The sequence below is a fragment of the Aspergillus mulundensis genome, assembly GCF_003369625.1.
Source record: "Aspergillus mulundensis strain DSM 5745 chromosome Unknown scaffold_5, whole genome shotgun sequence".
Taxonomy (NCBI): Eukaryota; Fungi; Ascomycota; class Eurotiomycetes; order Eurotiales; family Aspergillaceae; genus Aspergillus; species Aspergillus mulundensis.
This window is the reverse complement of record NW_020797893.1, coordinates 1,914,954-1,938,682: the sequence shown is the minus strand read 5'-3', so window position 1 is coordinate 1,938,682 and position 23,729 is coordinate 1,914,954. Positions and strand designations below refer to the sequence as shown.

General features: G+C 36.8%; 7 protein-coding genes across 7 annotated transcripts; 1 reads left to right on the top strand and 6 right to left on the bottom strand.

Annotated features, from left to right (window-relative positions):
* Positions 1-9,960: 9,960 nt before the first annotated feature.
* On the bottom strand, positions 9,961-10,207 carry DSM5745_05935 (uncharacterized protein; the record flags this gene model as incomplete). Its single annotated transcript, XM_026747951.1, has 2 exons — positions 9,961-10,003; positions 10,059-10,207. 2 exons carry the CDS (start codon positions 10,205-10,207, stop codon positions 9,961-9,963), a joined length of 192 nt encoding a protein of 63 aa, XP_026603783.1.
* Positions 10,208-10,236: 29 nt separating this feature from the next.
* Positions 10,237-10,902, bottom strand: DSM5745_05934 (uncharacterized protein; the record flags this gene model as incomplete). Its single annotated transcript, XM_026747950.1, has 3 exons — positions 10,237-10,528; positions 10,594-10,713; positions 10,763-10,902. The coding sequence occupies 3 exons, from the start codon at positions 10,900-10,902 to the stop codon at positions 10,237-10,239; spliced, it is 552 nt and encodes a 183-aa protein (XP_026603782.1).
* Positions 10,903-10,989: 87 nt separating this feature from the next.
* On the bottom strand, positions 10,990-12,025 carry DSM5745_05933 (uncharacterized protein; the record flags this gene model as incomplete). Its single annotated transcript, XM_026747949.1, has 3 exons — positions 10,990-11,429; positions 11,473-11,925; positions 11,992-12,025. 3 exons carry the CDS (start codon positions 12,023-12,025, stop codon positions 10,990-10,992), a joined length of 927 nt encoding a protein of 308 aa, XP_026603781.1.
* Positions 12,026-12,139: 114 nt separating this feature from the next.
* DSM5745_05932 (ankyrin repeat domain-containing protein) lies at positions 12,140-13,258 on the bottom strand (the record flags this gene model as incomplete). The annotated part of the gene is made up of 1 exon (XM_026747948.1): positions 12,140-13,258. The coding sequence occupies one exon, from the start codon at positions 13,256-13,258 to the stop codon at positions 12,140-12,142; it is 1,119 nt and encodes a 372-aa protein (XP_026603780.1).
* Positions 13,259-14,437: 1,179 nt separating this feature from the next.
* On the bottom strand, positions 14,438-15,443 carry DSM5745_05931 (uncharacterized protein; the record flags this gene model as incomplete). Its single annotated transcript, XM_026747947.1, has 2 exons — positions 14,438-14,654; positions 14,713-15,443. 2 exons carry the CDS (start codon positions 15,441-15,443, stop codon positions 14,438-14,440), a joined length of 948 nt encoding a protein of 315 aa, XP_026603779.1.
* Positions 15,444-18,343: 2,900 nt separating this feature from the next.
* Positions 18,344-21,286, top strand: DSM5745_05930 (uncharacterized protein; the record flags this gene model as incomplete). Its single annotated transcript, XM_026747946.1, has 4 exons — positions 18,344-19,826; positions 19,880-20,057; positions 20,199-20,718; positions 20,822-21,286. 4 exons carry the CDS (start codon positions 18,344-18,346, stop codon positions 21,284-21,286), a joined length of 2,646 nt encoding a protein of 881 aa, XP_026603778.1.
* Positions 21,287-21,836: 550 nt separating this feature from the next.
* On the bottom strand, positions 21,837-23,018 carry DSM5745_05929 (uncharacterized protein; the record flags this gene model as incomplete). The annotated part of the gene is made up of 3 exons (XM_026747945.1): positions 21,837-22,734; positions 22,830-22,862; positions 22,909-23,018. 3 exons carry the CDS (start codon positions 23,016-23,018, stop codon positions 21,837-21,839), a joined length of 1,041 nt encoding a protein of 346 aa, XP_026603777.1.
* Positions 23,019-23,729: the final 711 nt, after the last annotated feature.

Here is a 23,729-nt window from a genome sequence, read left to right as displayed (position 1 = left end):
TTAATAATAAAGTAATTATAAATAAAAAGCTAGCTAAGTTTAGTAAGGCAGATTTAAATATAAAGTAGTAAATAGTGTTTACTTTAAGCAGGTTAAAAAATTTAAATATTATTAAGGCTAGTAATAAAATAGTTTATAATAATAATAAAGTATAAGTTAGTTTTAATTTTTAATTTTTTTAAATAAAATAAATAAAATATTAGCAAGCTACCTGCCGGGTTCTTTCTAGCATAAGTGCTATACTTTTTTTTTTTATAAAATACTTTTTTTTTAAATATAATAATTTAAAATAATAATAATAAAGTTACACTTAGTACTAGTTTTTTTAATATCCCGCGGAGGTTAGTATTTTTAGTATTTATTAATAATTTTTTTTATTAAATTATTAATTAAAATTAGTAAGTCTCTCCCTAAAGTTTATTTTTTATCTAGTTTTAATTTTAAAAATATATGATAAATAGGGTTATAAGTTTTTATTTATAATATTTTTATTACTAAAGTATTACTAGCCTTAAAAGCTCTTGCTTTTTTAGCATGCTTTTTATTTTTAGTAGTAAGCTTATTAATAACAGCACCTTTTTTTATTTAGTTTAAAAATAATTTTTTATTTTTATGCTTATTTTATTCCGCCCTTGTTTATATTAATAAGTTAAAATAAAAGGGGGTTAAAGGCTTAATAGTATTAATAATTTATTATACCTTAATTAATTTTATAATTTTTTAGCCTTGCTTTTTAAGGGCTTTTTATAATTATATACTTGCCTAAAGCTTTTTTAAATTATTAACTTTTATATAAATAAGGTGTTATTTATTAATAAGATTATAAATAACATGTTTATTTAATTTAGTAATAATATATATGCCTAGTAGGTGTGATTTTAGCACCTTATAAGATTTAAATTACTTGGTATTAAATTTTTATAGGTTTTTATTTTTAACTAGGACCTAATTATTTTTTTAAAATAGGTAATACTTTACTTTATAATTATAAATATACTATTACTTAATAGCATAAGCTAACAAGCGCTTATTAATAATAATTTAAATATATTATAACTTAAAGATGTAATTCTCCGCGGTAATAGTTTTTATAAATATATTATTTATAAAAAGGCGCGGTTAAATATTATATAAAAGTTTAAATAAATTTATACTAGTAATACTATATAATTTAATATATATAATAAATAATACCTGATTTAAGTACTGGTTTTATAGTTTTATTAACTTTTTAAGTAGTATTTTTATAAGCATTAAGCCAAAAATTTTATTTAATTACTTAATATACTTATTTATTTTAGGGTAATATAATATAGTAACACGGTGTTTTATTTTTAGTAATTATATAAAATAAGTAATAACCTTAAATAATAAGTTTAAATTATTATTTAATATTAATTTTGTTATAGCCCTATAATAAATAAAGATTTTTTTATATAGAAATCTTGCTATTATTTTATTTTTAATATTAAAAATAGCTTTAGTAACTAGCTAGCCTGTTATATAATTAATAATTATAATAATTTATTTATTATTATTAGGTGTTACTAGTAATACCTTAATAAGGTTAATTTCCTATTACTTAAAGGGTTACATGTTTTTTTTAAATATATAAAATTATATTTCACGCTCCAGCCCTAGTTATAACCTTTATATAATTTAATAAGTAAGGCAGGCGTAAACTATATATTAAATATTTTTTTTTATTATAAGCTACCAAGTATAATTATTAATTATATTTAAAAAACCTGGATATTTTAGGTAGCTATAAAACTTATATATTTTATATATAAAGTTTTTTTAAAAAGGCACCTGTAAATATGGTGCCTTTTATTTATTTAATTTAATATATAAAAAAATATTTTTTATAGTATTAAGTTTTACGCCCGGTTAAGGGTCTTAATAAAAATTCTTACTTTTTTATTATACCTAATTTATAAAAGATTTATTATTAGGTAATTAATTATTTTTAAGGTAGGTTATTATTATGTTTTTTTAATATTTTTTTTTATTTTTAGCTAAATATAATTATTAATATTAGTATTATGCGCTTAACCCAAGTATTTATTATTTTTTTATTTTAGTTACTTTAAGTATTAGCAGGGCCATTCTTAATAAAATTAGGTTTTTAATTAAAAGTATTAAAAATAATAGCCTTTGCGCCCGGGTAATAATAAATATTTAAATTATATACTTAAAACTTTTTTACTTATTATACTAGTTACTTAAAGTAAGTTTTTATAGTAGTAAGGTACTTAAAATTTTTATAATTAATAATAACTTTAGTTATAATATTATTTTTAAGGTAGTAATTTTATTAGTATAACACCTTTTTAATTATAAAAAGCTTTTTTTTTTATATTAGGTAATTTTTCTTAGTATTATTAAGTTTACAGCTATTATAAGTAATAAAATACTAATATTTTTAGTTATCCTACTAATTAAAAATTATACTAATTACCTACTTTAAGGTATTTATTTTAATTTTAAAGGGTTTATGCAGCTTTATAATTTTAAGTATTAAAGTATTAATTAATACTTTTTTTAAGGTAGTAAATATAAGTTTATATTAAATATTTTATTATACTATATAATACTTTTTTTTTTACTTAGTAATATTTTTTTTTTAAAAAGTTTGTGTAGCGGTGTAATAATTTTAGTAAAGTTTTTAATATATTTTTAATAATATATGGCAAGGCCTAGGAATTACTAGATTTTATAAATATTTTAAGGTTTTAACTAATTTTAAATAATATTTAACTTTACTAGCATGGGTTAAGCATATTCATGCCTAATAATATAGCTATAAAACTTTAATTTTTTTATAATAAAGGTGTACTTAAAGCCTTTAGTAAATAGCTTGTTATTTTTAAGGGCTATTATAATTTAGTAAAGGTGTTTTTTATACTTTTTAATAAAATTAAAAAAAATAAGAATATTATTAAGGTATATAATATAAGCTTTTTTTATATAAGGGGTAAAAACTTAATTTATTAATATTTAAAAGGTGGCTGGGGCGTTACTTAGCCTAAATAATATTATTAAAAATTTATATTTTTTAAAAATAATGTTAAAGGCTATTTTTTAAACTAATACTTTGCCTATTTACACCTGTTAATATTTTAAAAAAAGGTTAATTTTAAAAAGATATTAAGCAGGTTTTATAAGGTTAATAAGGTTCTTAATGCAGGGAAGTAAATAGCTATTTTTAATAGTTTTTTAGTTTAATAATTAGTAATTAATATATATACATTATTTATTACTAGGCTTTAAAATAAAAATAACTAGAAATCCCCAAGAATTAATAAAAACATAAATAATACCCTTTTTTAAAAGCTTGGTAAGTTACTTTTTTAACTTCTTAAGTTCTTTTTAAAAAAGCAAATAAAAGGGTTAGTTAATAAAAAAAAATTGCCTATATTAATATTATAAACTATATTTTATTTTAAAAAAAGAGTTAGTAAAAGTTCTTTCTTAAATTAATCCGCGAACTTTTAAGTAATTTTCTTAGTTAATTTAAATACCTTAAATCCCTTTTTTATACCCTTATTCTAATTAAGATTAAGGCAAATAATTATAAAAAAGGCCTACTAAATTTGCTTTTATAATAGGTGCTTGGCTTACTTTATTAATATAATTTTTAGGAAAGTTTAAATACTACTAATATTAGGTTAAGTTTAAATAAGCTTAATAATAAAAAGGTGTTTTTTATTAATAGCGGGGAAATATATCTTATTAATATTAAAGTTTATTTTTAAAAGGTATTTATAAAGCTAGTTTTTTTTTAAAATAATATTATATCCTAAAATATTTATTTTTTATAAATAATAAATATATTTTTAATTACTAAGCGCAAGTAGTACTTAAAAGCTTTTATATACTTTTACCTGCTATTTATTAACTATAGTAACTTTAAGTTTATTAAGTAAGCCTTTTACCTTATATAATTATAGTAGGTATAAATATTTTTTATTAATAAAAATTATCTTATACTTATATTAATAAGAACTTAAAAATACTTAGTACTAGCAAGGTTAGTACCTATGCTTGCCTAGTATTATAAAATATTTTTATTAATAGTATATAACTTAGTTTTAATAATTTAAAAAGTAAATAATATTATATAAGGCTTGGGGTTCTTTTACTTTAAGTTTTTAAAAAAAAATTTAAAAAGGTTAATAATAATAAAAAAAATATATTTAAAAGTTTTTATTATTTTAGTTATTAATATTTTTAAATTTAGTAGCTAGTCCTATTTTTTAAATAAGATAGCTTGGGATAGTTAAGGCAAAGGTACTTGTTATTATTATAATTAAAATAAAGGTAATTATAAGTATACTATCCCTTTTAGCTAATATTATTAGGGTTTAAATTAATATTAAATATAAGGGTGGACTAAAGGTTTTATACTTTTTTTAACTACCTTAACTAATAGGTTAATAACTTTAATTATAACCTTTTAGTACAGGATTTTTAACTAGGGCCTTAATTAAAGTAGTTTTAATAATACTTAAGTTTATAATATTTAGGTTATAGTGGCTAAATCCTTTACTAAAATTAAAATTATATAAAAAAAAATAATTACTAAAGCCTTTTTAAATAAATTTTTTTATATAAAGGCTTTACTTATATAAGGTAAAGTATTTAATTACTACTTTAAAAGTAATAAGGTAATTATAATTATAAATTTATTTAACTTAAAGTTTAGGCTTAGCCCTGTTAATAAAGTTTATAATTTAAACCTTTATAAATATAGGGTGTTTAAGCAGGCTAATAATAACTTAAAAGTAGTTATTATAACTTTATATTTTAATACTATTTTAGGTTATATTTTAGTATTAAAAATAGTGTTTTTAGGTATTAAAATACTTTTTAAAATTTTAATAAACCTAATTTTTAAGTTACTTAAAAGTAAAGATTTATTTAAGTATAGTTTTTTAATTTTTTTAAAACTAGCAAGTATTTTAGCGCTTTTTAGCCTGGCTAATAAAAAAGTTAGTAATAACTAGGATTTTTTTATACTTACTAAAGTTTTAGTTATAAAAAATATACTTATTATAAAAATAATAGTTTATATTTTAAATTTATATCTTAGCTATATTTAAGTTAATATAGTTTTTATACTTAGTAATACTTTTAAAGTTAAAAATTTTTTAAGTAATTAATTTTTTATTAAATAATTGGCCTTGGGCGTTTTTTTAGTACTTATAAAATAAATTATTTAAAATAATAAATTAAATAAATAGCCCTTGGGTTTTTTTATTTTAGCTAGTTTATTTTTAAAAAAACTTAATTTTTATATATTATAAGTTATACTACGCGATAACCACGGGGTTAGTAGGGTTAATTAGGTTTATAAAATATTTTATAATAATTAGTTAATTAAAGTTAGATAAAATACTAAGAAAGAGTCTTAATAAATTAAGAATTAAATAAGAAACTTAATTAAAATAATTAATATTTTTTTTTATTTTTTTTAGTAGTTTTTATAGCACAAGTGTTATTTTTACTTAATACCCTTAATTATTACCCTTACTTTAAAAAGCTAGTAATAATAATAGCTATTATAAAATTTTTTTTATATAATTAAGGTTAAGTTACTAATTAAAAAAATTTTAAATTTTTTTATTTATATAATTAAAAATATAATTTTTTAATTAAATATATAAGCAAGGTAATAACCCTTATTATTATTAATTATAAAAAAAATCCTAGCTGCCTTGCTGCCCGAGCGCGGAGTTTTTTAAAATAATAATTAAATAAATATTTTTTACTAGCGCTAATAAAAGGGGTTTTTAGGTTAAGTAATTATTAATTATTTTTATTAATATTTTTAGTATAGCTCTCGGGCCCTTTAAAAATTTTTTAAGCTTTAATTTTTTTTTTTTTACTAGAAAGGTACAGGTAGCGTTAAATAATTTATATTATTAGTAAGCCTTATTATAAATATATTATTAAATAACCTTAATAATTAGGCACGGTAATTACCTTATTACTATATTTAATTAAATTTTATAGTATTAAAAAAGCTTATTAATTAAATAATTAAAAATATACTATTAAATATAATAATACTAGCACTGGAAATTACCCAGCTAGTAAGGCTAGGTAATTAAAAAAAAATATATAAAAAAGAAATTAAATATAAAATTATTTAAAGATTTTTTATTAAGGCCTCCAAGTGCTTTATATAGCTTTTATCTAGGGTGGTAAGGCCTAAGTATTATTTTTTAAGGCTACTAATATTCCTAGGCCTTGGCATTGCCACGGCTAATAAAGTGGCCTAAGGCATTAACACCAGCAATGAAACCACAATATTATATAAAATTTTTAAAAAGGTAAGATAGTAAAATTTTTTTAAGCCTTACCTTTTAAAGGAAATAAGTTATTTAGTTTAATATTTAAGTTAGTAACCTTAATAATAAGGGTATTATTAAATATTAATAATATAGGTTTAGGTAAAAATAATAATTTTAAACTTTTTTATACTTAAGTTTATATTTTAAAAACCTTAATTAAAATAGCTTTAGTCTGCCTTTATTTATTTAAAAATTTAATTTAAAATACTATATTAATAATATTTAAAAATTAATAAAAAATATAATTTTAACTATAAAAGCGCCCTAGTACTTAAATATTTTTTATTAATAATAATAAAGCTTAATAAAGTATTTTTAACTAATAAAAATAAAGTATTTAAAACCTTAATAAATTTAACTAAAAAAATTACTTAAAAAACTAAATATATTATAATTTTTAACTTTTTTATATAAGCCTTACCTAAAGGCCTAAGGCCTTTAAATAATTTTTTAAGTTATTTTTATTTAAAAAATAAGTAGTATTTAAATATTTTTATATTTACACTTTTTATAATTACTTTTTAATTATTAAGGTAATTTAATATAAAACGCGCCTTTAATTTATTATTTAAATAATACTTAAAACCTAAGGTTTTTAAGCTAAGGTCCCTAGTTAAAGCTAATATTATATTAAATTTAATATTATATTAAATTTAATGCTATATTAAGTTTTATATAATAATTTATAATAATAAGGTTTATTAAGCTAAATAGGTACCTAAGGCATCCCACACGGGTGATGTTAACGCTTTGCAGTGGCATGACCTAGGTGCCTTAGGCATTACTTAATAGCGTGACCCGGATTAATGTCGGCCCTGACATAAACTAGTTTTAAAAAATACTTTTAAAGGTAGTAAAGTTAAAAATATTATTATTAAAGGTAGGCTTGTTATTATTAAATCAAAACTTTAAAGTAACTTTATAATAATTTTATATAAATTATATAAATTACTTAATAATATTTTTATAATTACTTTTAAGCTAGTAAGTATAGGCCTAATATATTTTAAAGTATTTATTATAAAAATAAATTACTTATTAATTTTTATTTATTACTAGCTTTATAAAAATAAAATTAATATAAATATAAATAAATAGCTTGGTAACTAGTTTTTAAGGTTATTTAAATATTTATTAAAAAGCTTAACTAACCTAGTAAGTATTATAGTGCTTAAGTAATTAAGAATTAAAAATATTAACTTTTTATATTATTATAAAAAAATACCTAAGTATTTTATTATTAATATATTTTAGGTATTAGTAAAAAGTTTTAAGATTTTTTTAAAGCTATACTTTTTAAATTAAAGTTTTAATTTTTTATTAAGTTAAAGTGTTAGCCTTTTTTAGCTTTAAAAAACCTTTTTTTAGTTTTACTATTTAAAGGCCTAAAAAATAATCTTTAAAATAAAAAACTAGTTTATTATTTTTAAGTATAAGGGTGTTAAAATCCTAGGTATATTTAGCTTTTTAAAAAGGTCTTATTATTATAATATTAAGGTAAAATTTAAAAGTATATATAATTTTATATAATATTAATAATATAATTTTTTTATTAAATACTTTTAAATAAATAAAAACTAATTTATAACCTTATATAACTATAATTATATTTTTAGCTTAAATATTACCACCTTAAAAGTAATTTAAAAAGGTAAAATAATTAAAATTATTATAAATATAAATAAAAGTACTAGTATTAAAAATAAAGATATTTTAAAATTTTAAATTACTTAAAATACTAAATACTAGGGCTGCTTTATAATATTTTTTAAAAGTTATAAATTATATATTTTTTAGCTATTTTACTAAGCTTTTTAATTTTTAGTATTTTTTTTATTTTTAAAAAGCTTGGTATTCTTAACCTTTAATTTTTAAAGCTTCTTGCTATATTTATTATTTTTTAAGTATTTTATTAATTTTTTTTTAGTTTTTTATTTATTTTATAAGACTTTAAATAATATAAATATATAAAGTTATAATAAAACTTTATAGCGTGTTTATATTTATAAGGATAAATTAATTTATTATTAATTAATATTTAAAAAGGTTTGTTAGTAAAAAAACCTTTAGTATTTAAATTATTAATAAAAAACTAATTTAATTTTTTAGCAAGTATAGTAAAGGCTATTCCTCCTGCAAAGGTTTTAGTAAAGCTATTAATAATAAAAAAATATTATTAAAACTTAAAAATAAAGGTAAGATAATTAGTCTTACTAAGTTTTTTATAATTTAATTAATTTATATGGCGCTTTGCATAAGCTATTAAGTATTTATTAATAATTTTTAAAAATATTATATTAGCTGTTTTATTATTAGCCTTGGGTTATTTAAAATATAAGATTTTTTAATAAGTATGCTTATAATTTTAAAGCTATTAGGTAACTTTTTCTTATTAAATTAATATAATAAAAGTAGTAATATAATTATTAAAAGCCTTAAATTTAATTTTAAAATTAATAAAAGTAAGTTATTACTTTAATTTAATAAAAACCTGTATAATAAGCTTATCCTTAATAAATTACTAAATAAAAAGTGTAATTAACTTTTATATAATATTATTAATATTTTAAATTTTTAAAAGAACATGCTTAGCGTGGTTTTATTTTTAATTAAATATTTTAAATACCTTTTTATTAATATTATTTTTAGGAAGTTAAGGGAGCTTAAAAAAAAAGTTTAGTAAATTATTTTTAAATTAAAATACTTTTAAATTTTTATAATAATTATAATATATAAAATATAATTATACTATACTAGCTAGTTTTTTTAAACTTTAAAAAAATTATTATATTTAAGGTACTAGTGGTAAAGCTTATAATAACTTTTAAATTAATAAATTAAGTATAAAAGTTAAGGTTTAATTAATATTTAATTTTTTAGGTGTAAATATAAAAAATAATTAATTATAAAAGGCCTTTATATAATAAAAGGGCTAGTACTTAGGGGATATAAATAGCTTTAAAAAATTTAAAAAAAATAAAAATTTAATAAACTAAATTATTAAGTAATTTTCCGGGCTTATAACTACAAGGCCCTTTAAATATCATATAAAAAAAAGCTATTAATTAAATAAAAAATATAATAATATTTAAAAGCTAGAGCTAACTAGGGTTTATATAAATAATTTAAGTTTTTAAAAATAATAAAAATTTTAAATACTTTTATTAATACTTTATAATATTTAATAAATTATAAATATTATAGTTATACAGGCAAGTAATTTAATAGTAGGCATTATAATATTTTAATTAAGACTGCCTAAGGCGCCTAAGCGCTGTTAAAGCGCTGCAGCGCTTCCTCATCGAACTAAGCGATCTCCACCATTGGCTGACACACAACAACGAGGAATGACGAAGTAGAAAGAAAAAGAGACGTCAGGACAACAAAAAAACCACGTCAGCAGAAACAAAGAGCGACAAGGAGAAAAGCGTAACGACGACACGAGCAACAGGGGAAAGGCAAAAGGGAGAAAATCGAAGACAAAACGAACGGCACGGGGCCAAGTATAGGGAACACGCAATGAACGGTCGCCTCGAGCGATCAGGGGGCCCAAGGGAAGGAAAGGAGCTCCTGGGCAACGCAGCGCATTCGAGGCAGTCCTCTAGTTGCTGGTCTGTAGAAAGACCATGAGCACGGCAGAATAGCTACAAGAAAGACACGTCAGCACATTACATTCCAGCGAAAGGCAAAGGAACTTACGCAGCCGTCGCCGCCAGCGCTTCGGCGGGGCTTGCCCTTGTGCCAATGGCAACTAGGGCCTGGAAAATCGCGATGACGACCGTGATAATGCTGAGTCTAGAACGCATCCCATCGATATACGCCAGTATCCAGAGAGGGCCCACGAGCATGACAATGCCAACGGCAACCGTAACGACCTTCAGGCAACCGTAACGACCTTCAGGCAATGTCTGATTTTGTCGTCATCCACCAACACGGTCTCCTCGTCTTCGTACTTTGGCAGCAGGGAGGGATGCGGATCCTTCCGCCAATATCGCAGTTCTCGGAAGAACGAGAACTTCTCGAGGAGGCGGTGGAGCGGACTCCTGTCGTCATCGACGAGGGCAACAAGATCAGGATGTTCGATGTATTGGCGTTCTTCGTACGCGATGGGATTGTCGTCGTTGTCTGTCGCGTGCGGCGGTCGCCTGTTCCAAAACCAGTTCTTCAGACTGTCGATGTCAATTTGCGACGGCGCTGGGCGATCCCTGACATGCCGGGCTGCTATTCGCCATACTTCACGAGGATTTCCACTGCCTCGACATTGTCGCTGCGGACAGCCTGATGGAGAGGGTGTTGTACGTGATGTACATTCAGTAACTCAGATACTGCCTGCATGGCCGTGGACCTGTGGGACCTGCATTAAACCATTAGCAGAAGATGACATACAGTGGAACACAACGTACTCATGACGATTCGGAGGATTGACTATGAATTCAAGAACAGCTCGCAGCCTGTCCACATTCTCAAAGGAGACGGCTGCATTAACCGCCGTCCAGTCTCCCGTGAGCCATTCAGGCCATGCGTCTTGAAACTGCGGCATCATCTGCTCCAGGATTGCATTGCATTTCAGAAACTCCAAGGCAAACTGGGTTATTCCTTCACTTGCATCGGTACCCTTATGAAATTCTATTCACTCTCCCTCGTTGTGTCTTATAAGCCAGAGCGCCAGGGCGTTCTCTCCGTGTCGCAAGGCACACTCAAGAGGTACGCAACAATCGGGGAGAGGGCTGTCCATTGAGCAACCCAGAGCCCGCAGTTGTTTGCAGATCGAGAGGTCACCGGTTTCTATGGCCTTGCGTAGAACACGTAGCCGTTCTGATTTGAGCGTTTTCTCTCCGTATATTCTCACTAAATCTTCACGGTCATTTCCTCCGAGGACCTTAATGGTGATCCGAGTGTCAATACCCATAGTCTTCACGCTGCCCGGTGTAGCGCTAATTTCAGCAAGGTAGTCGATGATGTATTTTGGCATGGCATACTGAACTGGAATGTCGAGTGGTGTCTCTTGGAGGTCACTTAATGCATTGATGCCACAACACCTTGAGTTTAGATACTCCAAGATTTTCTTCCCTATAGATGTCTGATGAGCCATATGCTGCTGCAAAATTTGCACATGTGTAGCCAAGGCCCGCCGGTACATTGATATTTGACAACACGCCCTCCTTGACCAAGTATTTCAGGCAGTCCAGAGACCCAGTAATAGCTGCTATATGGAGCGCATTACATTGGGGGATCTCGCGCCCCTTAAGGAGTTTTGAAGATACCACATGGCCATAAAAAGAGGAATCAAGGTCAAATGTTTTTGTCCACTTAATGTTGAAGGAATGGTTTCTTAGGATTTGAAGCCCAGCGACTTTATGCATCCACATGAACTCTAGCATTGCTGGAAGCTCGTCGTGAGAGGCGTTGTTAGGGTCGGCACCGTTCTTTAGCAGAAGCTGCATGGTCTCCACGGAATATTCGCGGGCATGGTAAAGGACTACAGGCCTTGAGTTAATGGCGCGAGCATTAAGATCACCCCTTTCTGAAGAAGCATCTGTAACTTCTCCGTCCTCCATGGGACCTCCTTGGCAACTAAAAGGTGAGTTAGCGGCAACTTGCACGTACTGTTCAATGTGTTCGGTCCACTAACGTTGGCGTTTAACAGCAGGAGCGCGAAGGTTCATGGCGAACAGTGACACCTTGGCCGGCAGGTATAGTGCAGATAGGATTCCTTGTTAACATGCTCAAGAACATTGGTACCGAGGATGAGAGCTTTATGTATTACGGCCGCCTAATCCCTATATGTATTGGTTCCTCCACGATCCCTCAGGCTCTTTGAGATAGCTGGGTTTCAGAATTTTAAGGATAATTAATTTAAATTCTGCCAAGTCATCCGCATCCACCTCAGCATCCTGGATAGCGGTAAGAATCGCATCGACTATCGGTTCAAAGGCCGGACAAGCCCTCTCGGCCTCATAGGCAGCAAAAATCTCGTGATGCAAGAATATCTCCAGGACATGGTAAGCCCAGTCAGAGGGATCGGCTGGTATGACCTCAGAACAAAGGAACTCGAGAATATCCGCTTTCAGCACATCGTCCTGAGGTATTAGCTCTCCCAAGAGCCCATCGGCGACCTCGTCATCGAAGCCTGGCAACTGTTTGAGCAGAGCTTCGATCAGCAGCCGCCCCTTATGACGTTGGCTGCAGCAGTTCTCGCGAAGAGATTTCAAGGAACGAACCGATTGTATAGAACTTGACGGGGAAATGTGATGCAGAGGGAAGGGTTCTTTCCCAAGTGAGATGTTGGTGGCGACGAACGCTTCTATAACACTGTCTAAGCCAGCTTTCAGCACTTCTTCATAGGGTGTGACGGAGCCAGTGAAACACCTGTCTGTGAGATAGTGTGGTAACAGTGATAAAATGATGTCATTTTCGGCTGCGGATAAGGCAACTGCCATCGGCGTGCACCCGTCATCATTGAGTTCCTCCAGTCGGGCTTGTCGATCCAAGTGTTTGTCCACCAAAGGCTTGACAATATAATCACGCCGCCAGGCTTCTCTTCCTTTTACTCTCAGGTGAAATGGGGTGTTACCTTGGTGATCTTTTACACCATTGGAAGCTCCATGTTCTAGGAGTATATGGGCGCAACTGTCTGTCGCATCGTGCAGTGGCACACGTCCCATAGTATCCTGCGCTGAGACATCCATACCAGCGTCAAGTAGATGTTTTAGTGCCCGAGTAGAATTCTTCCTTGCAGCTATCTGCAACAAGGAAATCCCATCTTCCTGTGTCTCGCAATATGGTTTGGATCTCGGGTCCAATATCAGGTCACTTAGCTTCGACACATTGTCATATTCGATAGCTGCTTCCAATGTCGAGTTGTATGCATTGTCCGAAAGCCCTGTTGCCTCGACCATAATAGAAAGATGATGACGGACGCTTGCCTTATTAATTGCATGACGCAAATATGCCCTTGTATAATTGTCATGAATCCCAGTTCGAGCGGCAGAGCGTATCTCAGTCAATACCCTTGCCAAGCGTGTCACATCCAACAATAGCCGGTCCAACACCTGAAATACCTCGTGAAGCTATTTAATTGATTGGCCGTGGACCTGGGCGCCCGAAATCATCGCTTTTAAGAATAGAGCCATGGAGCTCGTGATGTCGCTGTGACCTGCTAGTCGCACGATAAGGTCTAGCAGCGAGTAGCGCATTGAGCCAAGACTGACAACTTGTGTGGCTATGGTAATCCGTGGGAGCAACTATGTCACCAAATCCAGCCATAGAATGCAGGTGGCTGATGTGTTCGGCCCCATCCAGTCATAGAACAGGGACTCCATTATCGTCTCGTTGTCATGCTCAAATTGATGATCCTTGGGAACATCGTAAAGGAGCACTGGCAAGCCAAAGAGCAGACATTCAACCGGAGAGGCGATGCTGCTCACTGATTGAAACAAAGCTGCATTTTCATCAATTGACCTATAGATCAAGTGCTCCAGGCTTAGAATACTAGCCATATGAATAGTCGTGAAATCGGCATGGATAATCTTCGCAACGATATCAGACGGGTCGACACCAAGGCCATATTCATCCCGTACACGGAAGGAGAATGTAACACATCACAGGAGGAATTGTGGGGTTTTACGCAGCTGAAATAATTCATCGAAAAACTCGAAAGCGCAACTCCGCAGAGAATTGGTATGCTCCGGATTGGAGTGCATGGCCGCCCCAGCGAGGCTCATCCTCAACCAGGAGGGCCAATACCATGTTGCAAAGTGATAAAAACGGTGGTTGATTCGGGTTCTCTCCACGGCCTTCACAGCGTTCGCCGGTGCTGAAAGACAGCTGCTGAAATCATCCAGGTTGACGAATCGGAGGCAGAAATGGACGAGTAGTCAATCTGGACGTGGGGTGATGTGGTAAATTTGCAGGCCTAATTCTGGATCCTGTAGATAAGGCGATTCAAGGAACTCCCTAACGGGGAAGTGCGCAAATTCAAAATGGGATCCATCATTGGACTTTCGTAGGGTGCTGCTGCAGACCGGTGCAGTCTCCTCTTCTGGGACAGCGTTATTTTCTCCTATATATAAATCGCCCTAGCGAAGAGCAAGCGCATCACTTAGTTGCGGTATTGATATCTCCCTCCCTGCAGCTGCCACCATTCGCAAAGTCATTTGCATGATGTGTGAAGATGCTGGAACGACGTTCCGTAGAATTCGTTCATATGTTGCATTCAGAGTTGGTGGCAATTTCCCTAATGCCTCCTTGCAGAAATCGCACAGATAGTCCATTTGACAGCTGACCCAAAGGAACCTGAGGCAGAACCTGTCAGCCTTTAGTCATGCACAGTGTAATCTGGGAGAAGACCTACATCCCCTGACCTCCCTGTATTAATGCCTCGATAATCTCTCCTTCCAAGCTTGGTCGGCGAATGCGCAGTTTCTGTTCCTGAATTCTCTGTTTCAACTCTGCGCGGACGTACATATCTACATCTGCGCTCTGAGCAGCGATCTCGATGTGATGAAATGTCCCGTCTAGAAGCACCCGGATATGCTCTTCCACACGACTTAGTAACGCCACTGAGGTCGACGGGGCTTTGCATATTGGGGATGCAAGGTACTCGGTTACTTTTGACTGAAGACCATCAACGACTAGTAATACCTGGTCGAAGCACTGGGTCATCTCTACCAGCTTCTCAATAAGGACTGCGGCCTCGGGGGACCTAGGCAAGCTGTTCCCGGGGTTTAGGTCTTTGTAGTAGGCGGCCATTATTCCGAAGGCATCGTGGCTCTGTCTGGCAAGTTGTGAAGCCAAGCAGCTCAGAATATTGACCTCTTCCAGAGACTCCAGTTCCTTGTAATCGCAGAAGAAGAAACAGCACCCTTTGTTTGAACCAACGTATTGCGTCGCTGCTAGGCACTCTTGAATCATCAAGCCTGCCAGAACAGTCTTCCCGGCACCTGGAATGCCACTCAGCCAGGGTTTGCCATTTCGAGAGCCAAGCCAGTCCTTAAATTCGTCGCCCTCGGTGAGCCATAGTCCGGTGTTTTGATGCCAAAGGTTAATGCTTGTCTGGAGAGTAGGCTTTGGATTATAGCCCATGAAGAAGTCCAATACATCGAAGAAGTCCAATACATCCTGGTGGTATTTTTTTCACCAGAATCCGGGTTTGAATCTGCTCCAGCGTATGTTTGACTTTGGCAAGGTCGTTACCAATCTCATCCTGTCTGGTGAGGGTTTTCAGCTTAGCGTGAGTCCGCGGAAAGGGCCAGCGTCATTGTCGCCTTGTGGGTAGATATCTCGTCAAGTAACGCTTTGAGCTCTTTGGAAGTATACGGCGATTTGAGTCTGGTAGCAGCGGCAGTTGCACGTCCATGACTCCAATCGAGTCCTGCAGCCGTTTTTTTTGGAGGCGCAATTTGATTTCCTGGACGGTCTGCCGGCAAGGGTTGACATGATGGAGGCGGAAAGTTGTGCTGCGCCCGTCATCCTCGAACGACCTAGCGAGCAAAGAAAGCCGATAGAGCAATACGGAAGGGTTTTGGATTTCCGTAAACAGGCTAAGGATATCCTTCTTTGCGTCTTTGACTGCGCGATTGTTTACGGGCTGAAACACTTCCTCTGCCAGGGAAATCAGGTCGGCGACGCTAAGAGCGATGGAAAGAGGGTCAGACATTTCCTTGGTACATGAATCACATACAGCGCAGCGAAAACAGGTATGAGGATTCTTGTCGACTGGGAGGCGAATCAGCAGAGGGCGACCTGTATAAGCATAGTCACATTCGACCGGCACTGCCCCGCGCGAGGCTGCTTCGCCTGTAACCAATCATTGTTAGCAGAGCTCGTGCAACCGCACCGTAAGATCTTCTGCTGGGAGGACATACCATCGAAAGCTATCGCTATTTGAATAGCGCTCAACCAGCTGAGGTGACGATTGCGTTGGCAGACAAACTGGAGAGTCGGTGCTATCCCCGCCACCGCCGCGGAAGGCGGCCCTGAAGCAGAAGAGCAAGCTCTGCCCAAAGCTGCCTTCCCAGAGGTGGACTGGGTGCCCACTTTTCGCGTTTTCGGGCTGAGTTGTCGGCGAGGGCAGGGATGCATCGCCTCCTCGAATCAGGACCCTCCTGATCACTCAACATCCTAGCGTTTTGCGGTCGGCTACATGCTGGGTGTGACCACCATCATCTTCCGACGTTCTGGCCGGGACCGTTCGATATGTAGTTGCCCAGCTGAACTATCTGTTGCACGGCCATCAGAAAATTCTTGGGCTTCCCCAACAACCTCACCCCGTCCCTGTTGAAGAGGTGAAAGGGCTCGATGGAATGCCATGTCATTGAGGTGGATCTGATAATTTAGCTAAGATGAAGCTATTCGGAGATCATGGTCTCTGTGGGCGCAACTAACCTAATGAGGTTAGTGTGATCCTCAAGTCTCGTCAATTCGGTGCCGCGTACCAAAGTCCTAGTCTTGTTCTTGCCCCCGGTGGAAGTCTACGGTATACGGGGCTAAAGCCTATAGGCACAAGAGCATGCTGGAAAATCTATTAGTTTAATCCTGCAGTGTCTTGGTGGGCGTAATGCACTGCTTTGCAGTGTTGCTCTTGGCGCCCAGATCTACCCCGCTTTACGTATCTTACTAGATATAGCGCCCAATGAACCGGATGACTTTCTTAGCGCGACCGAGTGAATCGGATGACTTTCTGACAAAAATGACCTAAAGGAGTTTAGCGCCACGTTTTGGCCAGTAATCGTAGACCCACAAAAAAGCTCGTTGGCCAATAGAACGCCGCCACGGCCAACGTCACCTCCTTCACCACCAAGGCCAGGCTCTGAATAGCCTCAATTTCCGTTTTAGGACCAAGCTGGCGGGCGTACAAGGCCTCCGCAACATCCACTGCAGCTCCCGCTACGACCGCTACAATCTCCGCTCTGAATAGCTTCAATTTAGCCGTGTTAGGAAGGAACTGGCAGGCGTACGAGGCCTCTGCGGGCGCGCGTCAGATAATTACCCCTTTTTGAATTAACCAATGAGATTCCTGCATTCTATTGACGTAAATATAACTTTTAGACATTCGAAATAGCTTCAGAATGCTCAGTTTAGTTAGGATTATGAAGAATTAATTTTATTAAACAAGGGTACTATTTTGTTTGGCCGGGGTCGAGCCTCGGAGAACAATTTTACTAGTAAATTACTAGGCAAGTTGTGTGACGGGGCCAAAACAGGGCTCTGTCAGAAAGTCATCCCGTTCACTCGGTCGCGCTAAGAAAGTCATCCGGTTCATTGGGCGCTAGATATAGGTAAGCTCAACCTCATATTCGTGAATCTGACTTCAGGCGCTATAAATCCACCTGCACGAAATATTGGCCCTTACGCCGTTTGTTCTGATATGGATGGTTTGTCCTTAGCGGCGAGCATCGTGGCGGCCATTCAACTGACAAGAAGCCTTGTGGAGATTTGCGGAAGCTATATTGGCCATGTGAAAAATGCACAGGACGATATTTTGACCCTGCAAAAGGCAACTGCAAAGCTTCAATGGACACTCGAAGTCCTGGAGAGCCTTGTCCATAATCTCGATGGAAGAGCCCTATCCAACTCACGACTAAACGACAATATCACGGATTGCTTCTCCAACCTACGGCTTTAGAAACAAGGCTCGATCCGGAAACGGGAAAGACTGGTGTAAAGTGGCCCCTAAACCAAGCAGAACTGGAGGAAGTTACTCGAGATCTCCAGGGATACCAATCTTTATTCACCTCGTTCTTACAGGAGTGTCAGCTGTACGTTCAAGCATGATTATATGGCTATTTATATTTTTCTCTCTGACGATTGGTAGGACTCATGAATCGGTTCTTGCAAATTTGGAACATGTGAGGGAGGCAGAATATTCTCCATATCCTTATAGAGGAGACAGCTGTCTCCCTGGTACTAGGACTGAGCTCCTTCAGGAGATAATGGATTGGGCTATGTCACCCTCCCAGAAAAGTATTTTCTGGTTGAGTGGAATGGGCGCGACAGGAAAGTCCACAATATCTCGGACGGTGGCAAGGTCGCTCCAAGATACCAACGATCTGGGTGCCAGCTTCTTTTTTAATGCTGGCAACGGAGATTGTTGCAACGCAAAGAAGTTTTTCCCGACACTGGCAAGGCAACTAATTCTCAAAATCCCCGAGCTGGGCTTTGGCGTGCAGAAGGCGCTCAAGGACGACCCGGGCATTGCTTCAAAATCGCTTGAAGAACAGTTTAACAAACTACTACTTCAACCGCTTCTCGATCTTGACAAATCCGGCCAGCAGACACGATCTGCTGTGATTGTGGTTGACGCTTTAGATGAGTGCAAGCCCGACGACGATGTTCGAAATGTAGTCCGACTGTTACGTCTTCTACGAAAAGCAAAAACTGTTCGCGTGCGGGTGTTTATAACTAGCAGACCGGAGGTTCCAATTCAACTTGGCTTCGGAGGGGTTGAGGGTACTGGCGATTACCAGGACATAGAGCTTCATGATATGTCCACAACCCCCGAAACGATGCAGCGCGACATATCTTTATTCATGCAGGACCAATTTGCCAAGATCAGACATAGAGAGAATCTCTCTTGGGACTGGCCTGGAGATGATATTATTCAGACTCTTTCAGAACTCTCGTTCCCGTCTTTTCGTCACGCCATACGTGTGTGTCATACCTTGGGGGATTCTCCAGATCCGGTGGACACTCTCGCCAAGATTCTTCAACAGCAAAGCGGGGATGGTGAAACACAGGAAAGTGAACACACTGAGGCTGAAGATGATAAAGGGAGCTCAAAGTGGGATGCAAGTGACATTGAAAGCATTTTCTCCACAAATTCAATGTCTTCCCAATCGTCCCACCCTGACCACCCTGAGATCACCGCGATTGCTATAATTGAACTAACCAATATGCTTTTGGATGACCAAGATTTGAAGCTTCTATATCCATTGGCAATCTCGAAGGTTGGCCCCGATAGGTTTCAGAGGAACTTTGCCCGCATACTCAAACATTATGGGAGAAGCTTGCATGGTGAAGCTTCAAATGAAGTTCAGCGTCAAGCGGCACAATTCGTCCGGCTGTCTGCACGGAGGACAGCAGCCAAAATCCGCATAGCCTGCTTGCAGGATAGCCCCGAGCTTCCCTTAGGAACAAAAGTGGAATCAGAAGAATCGAACTTGGTCCTCAACGCGTGGCTAGTGGCGCAAATGGAAAATCATGCATACTCTGGTGCAGACGTGAATGAAATATCTGAGGACAGCGATTCAAGCAGTTCCGAAAGCGGCCCTCAAAGCTCACTCAGCACTCTGAAAGAGGTAAAAGAGTTTATGGTATCAACAAAAGCATTTCGTGGCCTACGTCAAGAATTTCGAGAATGGTTGGAAGTCAAAAGCAAAGGTAGCCGCGAAGGTCCAATCGAGGAAATAAAGGAGTCTCCCGCAGTCCACGGAAGCGACAGCACCTTGAACCCAAATATCACGCCAGGTTAGCTTTCGAAACTGGAATGCCTGCCGTTAGTTATGCTGATATGGCCACAGATTTTGGACTTGACGAAGATCCTATCAGTTCTACTCAACCCCTAAAAGATCATGGTAGCCCCATCGACGAGGTTACGGCCGAGCCTCCAAAGACAGGGGAATTAACCAGACTGTCAACCTGGTGGATTCGGTTAATGAATATGATTGTTCCACCCGCAGCTGGTTATCAGCGGATTTCGTATATATGCGTGAGTTTTCCTGCAATTGCTGCGGAAGGAGCGTTAATAATACTCTAGGGCTGTGGAGAACTTTCATACCTTGATGTTCGAGAGCTATCTGCGGGTGGGATTGAAAGGTTCCGGTGAAAACTTCTTAACAGCGTCGCTGCTGTTAGCAGTATGCCACACCATGATGCGTCGCCTGGTTCGAGTCGTCTAGAGCCTCCCCCTCGAGTGCATTTAAATGACCAATTTATCTCGAACCCCGCCAGAGGAAGCACTGGAAACCCATTGGTCCCATACCATTTCCCATCCCAGTCGATTCCAGCCGAGAATATCCAAGCATATAGCACAACACCCCAGATTCAGGATGCTCAATTCGTTCTCTTATGCATGAGCGCAAGAAGCTCAACCGTTCTGGTCCATATCGAAGTGAGCACCCTCACCAATGACCATTACTTTTTCCAGCAAGTACGTCAAGAATATCAGAAACTTTGTCATGAGCAAGGATTCAGACTTTCAAGGATCGTTCCCTTGTGGGCTTGTAATTTCGGCCGCGCAATTGCAATGCGGCTGCCACGGCTCCCATCAGTATGGCCGCTCTTTCGGTTCCGTTGGATACATTTCTCTGCTATGCCTGAAATACATCTCCACAAGATTGTATCTGGAGATTTTGTCCGAGTACGTATACGTATAAGGCATTCTTGCATACACCACCACCCACACCACCCAACCATCAGATCAGATCAGTGAATGACAGGCTAACTCTTCCTTTCCTTCATAGTTCTCACCAATTCCTATTGGAATCACTTGTTGTCCCTCGTGGTTCAAGACGAGAGAATTTCCTCCAGAAGTCGAGGTTACGACAAGAAGATACCTCTACGAGCCAGTACCAATGGAAGACGTTGAATTGTCTCATATCCCGTTGCAACACCTGTTAAAACCGGGACCCCACACTGACACGTTCTGGATGACCATGATTCCCAAGAAACTCCGAGATCCTTTAGTCCGAAGCCCTGGAACTAACCGCCATGTTAGAGGATGGGGTGTCCGTATTAACGAGGGTCTGAATTGGGTCTTTGTCTTACCATTTATGCTCGTCATGCTCTTAGCAGTTGGCGTCAGCGTAATCATTTACGCAGCACTCACGTCGGATAACTCGTCGGCTTTTAGCCTGGGAGCGTTCTTGGTGTCGCTACTTACCGTCTATCTTACGTATCAATATCTTGCATGGAAAGATGATACTTAATTCGATGAAAGTGCATATTTGTGATGAGCCTTCAATAGAGACTTGCTTTGGAGGAAGCGGCTTTGCCAGGGAGGTACACAAAGCATCAAGCCATGAAACAGTGAACCTAGCTTCGCACCGTCCTATACTACTTCGCTTCCAGAGGAACCCCGGGATCAAAGGCAAGTGGTTCTTGATCGTGCTGGACACAGCGACAAACCAGCGGACCAGGGCAGGGCTCCAAGAATCAGCTCCGAGCTCCAGGGCACTGAGCTCGTTGCGGTGCTTCAACCGCCGCATATATCAACGAGCTCGAGAATATGTGAAGTACTGCAAGCAGACACGGTTAAGGGCCTCGAGATAGACATACTAGATGATGGGTTGCGGAAAGATCGGGGCTAATAATATCTAAATTCAACGAGGTAGGAAGTGACAGGTAGACCGGCAAGAAGAAAAACCAACAGGAACAACCAACAAACAAACAAAAAGAAACAAGAAGAGACAAAAACACAACAAGAAGGACAAACCAAAGCACGAACACCAGCGGCCTAAAGGGTTTAGCCGGTAAGACTCAGCGAAGCAACAGGTGGCGGTAAATGGTGTAGCGCTTACAATAGATCCACGGGACCACCTCCTGGTCAATCGTGCACCAACCCGCGTCCGCAGTGACAGGCAGCTTATTCATAACAAAGACAGTGTCGGGTGGAGGTGATCCCTCCAGGAGATGAGGTAGCTTGTTCTCTTTCATTAGGCGGGCACGGTACTCCAGCAGGGGCTCAAAGATGTTGCAGTCAGCTGCGACCTCCACGTGTCCTCGGAGTTGGTCCCAGAACAGTTGCAGCTCAGGCACGTCCAGCTGGTACTTTGTAACTGTGCGCTCGCCGGGAACCTTCCGCTCCGCGAGGTCATACAACATCGCGAACCAGAGCCAGTCCAGACGGCGGAAAATGTGCAGACTCTGGCAGAGGCAGAGGAGGGCCATCTTGACATGGGCTGCTGCCACCAGGGTTTTGACGTGGTAAAGGGTTGACCATGGGCCCGAGCTTCGTCGGGTCTCGCCGGTTGCGGTTGGCATGTACTGAGTATACTCTTCAGGGCCAGGCCAGGCAGGCTGGTCACGGTCGGACAGGCGGGCCGCGTCAGTTGAGAGGACAAAGTAAGGGTCGTCTTGCGCTGGTGGTCCGACATGGAAATCCTCATCCTTGATCCACCAGAGAAGGCGCGACTTGTAATGTAGGTGGACAATCAGATCATCAGGCATATGAAAGTGAGCATAGCCAGGGGGGTGAAATTGGTCTCTACAGATCAGTAACTGCACATGGCGCTTAACAGCTTGCTGCTCAAGTGTTTGCTGCGGAAGCTGGTAGATCCCAGGGAAGCGGTCTTCCAGGACTTCAATACATGTCGAATCCCGGGGTGGCCTGCTGCAGTAGCCCGTTCGTTTGACGGGAATGCAACGTTTGATGACTCTGGACGAATATTAGCGGCGAAGTGGCAGCGGGGCAGGCACTCACTCAGACCGCTACCGACCGGCCTGATCGGTGGAGCAGAAGAAGATTCATACCTTTTGATGTGCTCGGATCGATTGATATTGTAGCTGAGTTGATAGCCAAGCCTGTTGAGTTGCCTGAAAACCGCCTTACTCGTTGCCGACTTCGAAGTCGGGTGAGGTCAAGATTCGCGCGTTGGGCAAGGATGTTTTCTGCCAAAGGCGGCGACAGATTAGGTCTAGTTCCCGAGACAGCAAAGCCATGCTAGATACGGAGTACGGTACAGCCTTAGGTACAGTGAACTGTGCTGACTTTGCAGAGCAATCACCATTAGCTCTGTTTTGCTTCAGAAAAAGCAGCACTATACAACCTCTGGTCTGCAGGGAAAAGCTTCTGTACTGTGAACCGTACTACAGAGTGCGGAAGTTTCTAGGATAGACTGGAGTAGGCCAATAAAATATATTCCAGCACTTGTGAACGATTCAATGGGTCGACAGTGACACAAGCTATTCAACCTGGTAAGGACCGCCGGAGCGAAAGACGATCTGCGCTCATCCAAAAACATGGACCTAATCAGGTCCCTGCAGCACTGCGCCCAGAGCCTAGCCGTCACAAGCGTTTCCTTCGATCGATCATCCCCCATCCAAGCTTCTCTTGCCAGGCAAATCTCGCTCAACCAACATCTCAGCAGGCAGGCCGATTCGCAGCTGACCGGAAGCTGACACCCATCCCGGCCCTTACGTGATGCTTCGCAATCCTGACCAAGGCGCCGTCCGACAACATAAAAACTCGACCAAAAACCATCCCTGCGCTCTCCTCATCTCATCTCCAGTATCACCACCACGCCCAAAATGCCCTGGCCGTGGCCTCACCAACCATCCTCCACCTTCTGGCGACCATCCGCCCACCGACCACCCCCCGACTCCAGCGCCCCCATCCCCTTCGCCGGCCGCCTCGGCGCAAACCAAGAATTC